The sequence below is a fragment of the Sphaeroforma arctica genome, assembly GCF_001186125.1.
Source record: "Sphaeroforma arctica JP610 unplaced genomic scaffold supercont1.112, whole genome shotgun sequence".
In the NCBI taxonomy this organism is placed as follows: domain Eukaryota; class Ichthyosporea; order Ichthyophonida; genus Sphaeroforma; species Sphaeroforma arctica.
The window spans coordinates 126670-136732 of record NW_014040446.1 but is presented as its reverse complement, the minus strand read 5'-3'; the positions used below and the strand labels follow the sequence as shown (position 1 = coordinate 136732).

The following is a 10063-nucleotide window of genomic DNA, read 5'->3' as shown; positions in this document are numbered from 1 at the left end:
GCGAGTGTATTTATTATATATATTTATATATATGATATATGATATATATGTGTATGTATATATATATTATGTATGTATGTATGTATGTATTTATGTATGTATGTATGTATATGGATATAGTGATTTCATTCTGCTGTCATCTTCCTTATCATCTTGGAATTAATGAATTTTGCATGAGCGATATACACATACGAATAGACTTCAGGCCCCCTGAGCCACATGTTCTAGAATGCACCGTTGCGAAGCGCACTGTCCACTGTCGATTGGCAGTCATGCGATCATTATCTATTCATCATGGCTCACTTTATGATATCGTACGGTCCCGTCCGAATGGAATGCTTAGTCGTAATCACGGCTAGCTCCTGATGGTATTACAAATATATGTAATATGAAGTACTACAAATGGTGCATCATGTAAGTGGTTGGTATCCACTACTAATTTTGAAGCTGTGTATGTCTTCTATGTAACACAACGTACTGCAAATTGTGTACAATATGCATAGTTTATATTTATTACTAATTTCGATGCCGTGTATGGCTATGTTTATATGAATTTACGTACCCTTACCTTCAACTGGATTTGATCCGTCAAGTGCGGTGTTAAGTCGCGGTAATGGCCTTTCTTCTAAGGCTTTGGCGCTAAATGTGGCGCCTGAATGAATAATCTTCGGCAGAATATCAGCAACATTTATAGTGGAACCGTTGTTCGTAGTAACAAATGCGCCTTCGTTGAATTTTCTGCCGAAGAGCAGGGATGGCTCGTTGACCAGCATGATTAGATAGTCTTCAGGTATACCAGACATACTTAGTGGATGCCATAATTCACCTTGACGAGCCTCGAACTTCTCACCCAGATCGAATGGCGTGCGTTGTAGGCATCGGGCCCAATAGGCGAAGGTGGTACACCTCTCCTCTACCCCAATACTGCTGAGACCATTAAACACATTGGCCGGGACGTCCCTCACAATCTTCTTCTCAGCCTTAGCCTTGAGGATAAGAGCTAACGAGGGAACAGTTTCGTCACTACACATCTGAGGGTCATTGTACACGCCGTCCTTCAAGGCACGTAGAGAATCGTAGTAGTTCAATGATTGTCTACCTTGTTCATAGAGAACGGTTTGTGAATGCTCTCTGCTGAGTATAATCCACTGGTGGTGTTTAAGCGTATCGGCTCGTTGAGCTCGGTGGGTGTCAAAGAAGTGACAGTCATTGTACACACTGCCCATCATACTAGCGAAGCAGAACTTGGAAGTGCACATAGAGTTGCCTATCAGATCATCGTATATAAAATCGAAGTTCTTGAACGGCACGGTATTATGCGAGATGAATACGAACTGCTGATTTGTGGGGTCTCGAAGAGCAGCCGCCAGTAGTGCGTACTGTACGCCCATCAAAGCACACCAAGCTGACGAGATGATAGGTGTCTCGTGATATGATGAGAACTTTTGCAGGAAATTCTTACCGCCCTCTGGGGTGGGGTAGGATCTGTGAACGTATATATTGTACTTATCTTCATCGGCGTGCTCGAAGAAGTCTTGCCACACAGTGTCTTGTGAGTGGCCATCCGAGTCTAAAAATAAATAAGCGACCTTTGGATAATCACTGTGACTTGCAACTTCTTGCCTTGCCCTCCGCAGAGCAGCCTCTAGACCGTGTGTTTCTACTGCGTGTATGTAGCTACGATAACTCTGAGTTCCCATGAGCCTGTCCCATTCTGCAACACTTTGTATGTGCTTGTATGTGCCGTATAATATAACGCAGACCAGAAAGGTTATTAATGACATGTACCTCTGTTTTGTCTTCAAAGTACTTGCCTTAGGGATGCTAAGGGATAGCAGGTTATGAAACGAGCCACGATAAGATCGCGGTAATTGGCTGGTTCGTGGCATTGTTGTTGGAATTTTGTGTGACTTCGCGGGTTGTGATACTGATCTGTGAAATCCGATAGGATCAACATCTAAAGACTTCGGACTGCTCATGATGGATTTGTAGTTTTATGATTATATTTGAAGTTGATGTCTGATGTTGCAGTCTGCAATTCTTTAAGTAATAAATATGGTATTTGCAAATCTGCGATTCCAGTTTTTTTTTTAATTTAAAAGATTGCTAAAGCACCGGACTACCAACATGTGTATACTTCAAAAGGCTATGACTAGCGTCTAAATTATGTTTTATGATAGTTTAGACGGTCGACAGCTAATATAAATATTAAATATCCACTGTACAGTGTACACTAAACCGCGAGGGCATCCAGTCTCCCCAAATTACTGTTATAAAAAATAACTTGCCAGTGTTGTGTTTACTAGATAAACCTCGTTTGTAGATTTTGATTTGTACATACAATGCTACCGGTGTTCATACTTATTAGCGAATCCGCCATCACGTGAACGGTGAAGTCCTCTGGAGCGAGCCGTAAATTCCAAAATAAAATAAAATATGAAAACTGCCCTCTGATCGCTATTGTATTGGGACATACTTACACCCAAATCGAACCAAGGGTTTGTCATTGACTTTGGTAAAGTTTGCCGGCACATTTCAAATCTCGAGATTGATAATGTGACACTCAAACCAAGTATCAAATTTTCACGACCAGATCAAGACCTTATTAGTCGATATAACGTGTGTCATACACAATCAATGGATGGGTGCAGTATACCTTTATATGTTCGGCTAGGATATTTATATGTGTTTTTCGTCAACCGCTCTTGGCCTTAAGGAGGCTGTGTGTGTGTTGTGAGCATCTCTTCGATACCAACACACATGGGCTCTTCGATACCAAAACGCATGGGTCTGCTCGTATGACATAGTTGAATGTAGAAAAATAGAGCATGCATAACACGTATGCATGATTTTTATGAATCAGGATACGAGAATACAGCAATGTACGCGTGTCACCGCTCGTGTAGTACTGCATATTATTGCCTGACTTTGAAATTGTGTCCAGATTGCGCTGTGGTCCGAGATCAACGCTTATCAAATAGAGGATGACCGCTGCGAATAGACAGTTGCACGATAATTGCAACGGCCATAAAATATTTTGAATGCTTCAACCTGGAGGCGCGAAATGTGTTTTTGAGAATATAGACACTACGCATTCTGCCGTTAGCTGTTTCATGTCGGGCACGCCAGCGCTTCATCATTGCTTTTGCTGCCGCATTCTCAACTGTAGCTTCAAAAGGCGTGAGGAAGTATTCAAAGCCATCCTCATATCCCTTATTTGCAACGATTTTCTCTCCCTCGTCAAGCATATACACTAGGCAATCTCGCGATAGAGTGATACCAGCTGTCCCTGCTTCATCCCCCCCCCCCCCCTCCATTGACGAAGCAAATATCCCCAGCTATACTAATTCGTGTTTATAAGCGGCGTGTCTCGTTTTGTGAGACATCAATGAGGCTCGAAAAGGACGGGCTTCAGGAACATTGCAATCAATTCTGTCCACCGTAACGAACGTATTTGACATATCATCGGGATCCAACAACAACTTTCGATCTTCTCATACTACCTGTGTGAAGTATGTGTTGCAAAGGGTTCAAGTGTTGGTTGCAATAATTCACTGCAGAATGTGCACACGAAGGTTTTGTATGCTGTGAACTATGCAATACACCAGCGGTTTGAATTTACATAAATGCTATGTCAATGTAGTTGATGTAGGATGCACCACTTATTACATGTAGAGTTCAAATCTCTTCAAAACTTGTTTGTAATTCGCAATTCGCAGATAAGCGTATCAATATTCACCCAGCTCGACTTGAAATATAGCCAAAGAATTTTATGCAAGACAATCCTAAATTTGACATCCCGACATCCCGCATGCAAACAAATAAGTTTAAACACACACACTGCCATGTCAACATGCACTAATTGGTAATCTTTAGTATCATGAAGCATAAGTATGATTTTCTGCCAAAATCTATCGTGAAACACGTCTCATATAGGTGGAGACAAAATTTATTGCATTATACTGATTGACTGGTGATATCACACATACTAAACACATACTAAAGTTATAAACACACGCTAACATACGATCCCGGTCAGTCTGGCTATCTGCTCGACGACGTACCAAAGCCATTCAATATATGTCTTTGTGGCGACTCTGAATGTTGATGCCCCGACATCAATAACACTGATGTTATGAGTGCGCGCCCAGCTCTGTACAGAGTAGGGACATCATGTGTAGATACAACACATTATATAAAGGATACAGACGACTATATCGTGATTATGCATAATGTATACATACAGCTAGGTAACTATTCGACTACAAATTTCAATAAACATAGAAATATAGATTTCATTAAATCACGTGTGTGTGCACATGTTACCATCATTAAGGTACGCCGTATTGAATACGTGCTACTACATACTATACAAGACTGTAGAGAGCGATATACAGATTGTCGATGTAGTGCACCCCTCTAACTGTAGGATGATCTACATAGAACCGCTCAGCTGTACATAACTGTAAGCTACACCATATAAGCTCATCATATATTCTAGCGCCATATCTAACAGGACAACATTCATACTATTTCATAAGCACACAATACGATAGTATACATAAACTCAATAAATAAGTATATGCAATACCAGCTCACGTAATACAAAAAATATCATACTATCTAAACGTACAGTATCTATGCTCACCTGAAAACTGTACACAAAACCACGGGCGGGCGTACACCCGACCGTGTAGCCCTCCGCCAACGCTGTGACAACATCAGGAAGAACTTAACAAAACGTTGGTCCAGCAAGGAGATCACGGCAATGGCCCGGCGCCAATACTACTACCAACTGGTTATGGGTAGACCGCCAACCTCAAACCGAGACACAGCCAGACACGACAGCTTCAATTGCTGCTTCGAGTCTACACCAATCCGGCTCTGTGCTATGATTGTAACGAATACGTACATGTTCACATTGCTCGACTACCGCATCGACGGCTGTCTCTACCCTGTCTGCCCCGGTAGCCACAAGTTCACTACCAGCCACTTTACCTGCATCCAACAACTGATTCGACGCATCCTGGTAGGCCCGAAACTGCCACCCATTGGCCCTGACCTCCTTCAGTAATTACAGGAGTGCCACGACTTCCACGGTATCTGGACCCTCCACGAAATCTTTTCTCCAGCATGTTGAAGAACCACCGTACCCTCACCCGTCCCTGACACATCAACAGATGTTCCCCATACCCCGGCTAATCACGCTGTTGAAGTACTACTTCCAAATATCGGTTCAAACCAAATCATCGCGCTTGTTGGTTCCGACTATGATACTTCCGATCTAGGCCAGCCAACACATACCAAATTCATCCGTGGTCTGGTGCGGCATTGGCTTACCCCCATTCTCGCTCCTCGATCGGATTATGACGGATAATCTGGTCCTTCTTGGTATTTCGTACTCTGCACTAACTCATTCCGCGGCACTACACGGCGCAGACCCGATCCGTCTCACAAAGGTGGGTACTCTACTTAGTAGGTCAGCAAGCGAATATATGGAACATTCGATAGTAACAGTGTTTTGTCAACACCGGCCCGAATTGACTCAGCACATATCTTCCATTGTTGACTCACTTGGCCCAAGCTTCAAACGGGAATTTATCGACCACTCCTTCCCATCAATCTTTCCTGAACCTCTACAGCGACTATGGGAGCCATTCCATATGTTCATTCATTGTATCATACATACTTGCCATTTTTGAAATAAATAATATTATCCCTATGAGAGCCATACCATATGTTCATACATTGTATCATACATACTTGTCATTTTTGAAATAAATAATATTATCCCTATCTAAACTTCAACGAAGAGATTATTATCCCCCATGGCCCCATGTGTACACACATCGCTAGTCTATACACAATGCAACCCTTAAGAGATAATCTGGTAGGTGAATGGAGGGCAGGGCTCTATATCATACTTCCCAATCACTAGTCGGTTTGATGAAGACTTGTCGAATGTGAACAAATACACACCGTAGTCGCAATGGTGCACGTATACGTATGACTTATGTATTCGACGGCATTGCAGTAGGGAATAACATGACGTGCATAAACGATCGTATTTAAGTCAGAACAAGGAAGCAACATATATAGTAGTGACAACTACAATGAATACTGTCAGAGAATACACATGGGATATATACAAGCACGCACACACCATTGTGACCTTTATAGTAAGCTACAACTGAGTTATATGATTTTTTTTTAAACACACCTCTTGAATTATTGTGTACATCACGTGTTTGGTGTTCATTGGACATGCCTTTAGTTGCCATATATATATAGTAATTTAGCGGAGTGCGGAGAGCAATAGAATCAAAACCCCACAGTGAGGGTATCCTTTAGAGTTTATTTACCGATGTTATCGGAGCCCCAGTTGATATAGGTGCTGTAGGTGCGATCTATTAGACACTAACAATACAGAAAATCGCCGTTTTACGGTGACCGCTCATATATATACCTTATTAATAAAGTGTCCAACCGTAAATTCGACGCTTTCCTCCGACAGTATTGTCGTGGAGGATGTCTAGTTGGGGTATACGGTGGGTTTTACAGTGGAATTGTATATTTTGCTGATAAAACACTGAAACAATTATCTTACCAGGGCGCGTTTTGGCGCGTTTTGACGCGTTTTGGCGTGTTTTGGCGTGTTTTGGCGCGTCTCGCAAGTACACGTCTGGAGCTTTATGGACAAGAATGTCACAACCGAAGCACGACTAGTGCACACTGAGAATAATTATGGCACATTTTACACCCATATGCCAGAATTGATTTATATATGCCATACAATAAATCTACATGGTCACGCGCGCACAGCCTAGCCCAAAACTGGAAACAGAACGTGATGTAGTATAGTGTACATGGCGGCGCTGCTTCGTGTTTGGTTGGGATATTCACTATCTGTAGCAGCACACATCGGCAATACTTGTGCACAGAGACATATTTATTCATCCCGTAGCTGGTATACGTGATAGGTATTGACATGCAAGGTTCAGCTACTAGAGATGCATAGCCGATGGAGCGTGCATACGATTTCAGTAAGCATAATACTAGATAAGCTCTCCAACACACTATGCACACTTAGTTATATGTGCATTACGAACTGCACGTTCAAACATATGGCTGCCAGTCTAGGTGTATACATATTCATTCGCCGCAAAAATTGAAACCTCAAACACTATGATATACCAGCATATATTTATATAAGGAATGCGACAACAATTGAAAGTATACATGTTCTAAGGATGATTTCCTGTGACTTTGATAACATTCACCGCTTGATTTTCATATAAAAGTATAAAAAACATACCTTAGTGTTGCGCGGAGAGCTCAATTTTTGTCAGAGTACTTCGGTTAGCACGGCAAGGTTTGCCATATGTAGTGCCTTTGAATGACGTATGTATTTATGATATCTCGATACCTCTACGTTTATGTGGTTACACACCAGCACTGTATTTATATCGACACGCACATCAAAATGTCACGCCTACTAAGCAAAGCAGCGTCTAAACAAAATACATCTCCAATATATGAATATATATCAGCAAAGGCGAGAACCCAAACACCCGTTGCAACTTGGTTTATTATACCAAACTCCTACTCGCTTACATCTGCGCTAGAGAGGAAGCAGAGTATGTTTCATGTCACCGAAAGCATGAGTCGTTCCTCTCGGTTGCTGGCTGACACGATGACTACAGCTTCCATCAAATTCCAAGCAACAGCATAAACAACAGCACCTTTCTTCATCTCCTGAGGTTTGTAGTGCTCCGAGCGTGTGTATACGGCGAAAGGGAGATCAATCCTCATTGAGCACCATATAGGTGCATCTACTTCCGAAGAGCTCCGAGCCATCTCATTGTCCACGTACACATGGGCCTGAAATATATCGCGCCAGGCTCCGTCCTTATCGTTTGCAGGATGGTGGTTACTCATTGTCATCGTCATTAAATTGTACGGTTCGAAAGTTATCCATCGTCAACCCGCACGGCACCATTACGAGCAGCACCAGATCTCGACAGCGGGATTTGGGGTTGTAAAATACAATATGTCGTGGCGCAAGATCGTTGTGGAATGGCGAAGGTTTTTCCTCTTCGTCCCCACTTTGGCTATCATTGGTATCAACTCCGCGGAATCGAGGCATTGGCTTGGTGTCGGGTCGTTCTGACATGGATAATAGACGTCTCTTGACTTCGTTGCCAGTGTTGATTGCTGGTAATGTAATCGATAGGAAGAAATAGCGATATTGTGTGTGAGAACACCTTTATAGTGTTCACTATACGGACCTACCCGCTGAGGACAAATCCCGATCAGTATAGATGGCCACTCGACATGTAAAGTGCACAGGCACACCTAATTTTACAGTAATACCATATATATTTAGTCGGATATGGAAAACAGGCTTATATACACGCATTATCGCATTGTGTGCCATATAGAGCTGCAGAGTACCCCTAATGTAAGATTCGGTCTAATAAAGGCGATACTAATGCCTTAGAATAAATAAACGCGTAGGTAAATTCTATATCGTGTAAATATCGATATAAATAAACGAAATGAGACGTTTAATAAAGTTAGGCTTGCCTCGTGAAAACAGCAATACTCGTACTGTTTCCGCCGAAGGGATTTTATTTAGTGTTTCGTTGTCGTTCTATTCTGAGGCGAATCCGAGAGACTCGTGGAATCCTATCTTTAGAAGAAAAAAAGAAATAAAAATAAAAATACTCTTGACGTCTTTAGTTATTGTCTTAACCAATAACTTGCCACTATCAAGAATTACCGCCTTAGCCTTCATCAGACTGGCACATCTGATTGGCTTATCAGAGGATCAACTAGGTAATGTTAATAGTCCCTAGAAACCTATATTCGGTTGAGCCATCTCGCTACCGAAGTATTCAGATATAAATAAAATTGGAAAGTAAATAAAGCTCTATTAATAGAACTAGACCAACTCTTTTATGTTTGGTATTTTACTGAGGCCCTTTAATGGCCTCATCCAAATATCTGATATGTTAAATGAAAAAGGTTTAATTAATAAAACCATTAAAACCCATTTTTGGAAACTTAAGTTCCTCGTGCTATTAAGAGCACATTTAGGAAACTTAAGTTCCTCGTACTATTAAGAGTACGTTTATAATTTGTGTACTGCTTAAGAGTACGTTTATACATAAAGTCTAATGTGGAGGCCCGGCTTATTACACTAATATATGGCTGTGTTTGTGTATGTATTAATGATTTTGAAACCATATTAAGTTTCCGAGAAGACTTGTACTTCATTACTGATATACAGGTCAAGCACTATAAATGATCCCGGTAGACAGACAGTAGTGTCTCAAATAAGTGGCACATCGAACTTTAATACACTAGGCCACGATCTCGGATAACAAGCTAGGTGTGTTTATGTGGTGTCTTCAATTTTCAAGATACATTTAAGATGATAATGTATCGATGTTGTACAATCACCAGTATAAAGAAGGGTATTATAGTCATATGTACTCTACTAAATTGCGATGGTCAATATCATATTACAGGAAGAACTCTGAAGTACATGAATAGACACAATCTGAGTACACCCACAGTTTGCTATATACATGTATCTCATCGGATAGTCAGTTCAGGCACATTCTACTCTAATACATAGCGTATGTATAATCACCAATATTTAATCTGCAAAAAAAAAATAGTAATTTAAATATACATGTGTAAAAATGTCACTGTACTAACATAGTATCACTGTATTTGCCGGACAAAAAAAACATATTTACAACATTGAACTCACACCTGAACAAACGATACGTACAGAGGCGAAATTATTGTAAGCACATCATTACATTTGTAGCTGGACGTATCTTGTCTGTATAGCAAGGGACAGAGGAGTGTGCGTGTGTGTGTAGTGTCGCGGTGTCAATTGTGATGAGTAATATTTCACTTTACATATTCATTCTAAAGTAAGTGAGCAAGATTTAGATATTCACATCACACTATGGCATCAGCGAGCACATATTTAGAGTAGAATAAGGATTCGTTGATAGTTATTATGCGGATTACTGTAATGATTAGA

The 10063-nt window shown here is 41.1% G+C and overlaps 2 protein-coding genes across 2 annotated transcripts; both read right to left on the bottom strand.

The window, feature by feature from the left end:
- Positions 1–508: 508 nt before the first annotated feature.
- Positions 509–1700, bottom strand: SARC_02485 (hypothetical protein; the record flags this gene model as incomplete). Its single annotated transcript, XM_014303765.1, has 1 exon — positions 509–1700. The coding sequence occupies one exon, from the start codon at positions 1698–1700 to the stop codon at positions 555–557; it is 1146 nt and encodes a 381-aa protein (XP_014159240.1). The 3' UTR covers positions 509–554.
- Positions 1701–7644: 5944 nt separating this feature from the next.
- SARC_02484 (hypothetical protein) lies at positions 7645–7950 on the bottom strand (the record flags this gene model as incomplete). The annotated part of the gene is made up of 1 exon (XM_014303764.1): positions 7645–7950. The coding sequence occupies one exon, from the start codon at positions 7948–7950 to the stop codon at positions 7645–7647; it is 306 nt and encodes a 101-aa protein (XP_014159239.1).
- Between the last annotated feature and the right edge of the window lie 2113 nt (positions 7951–10063).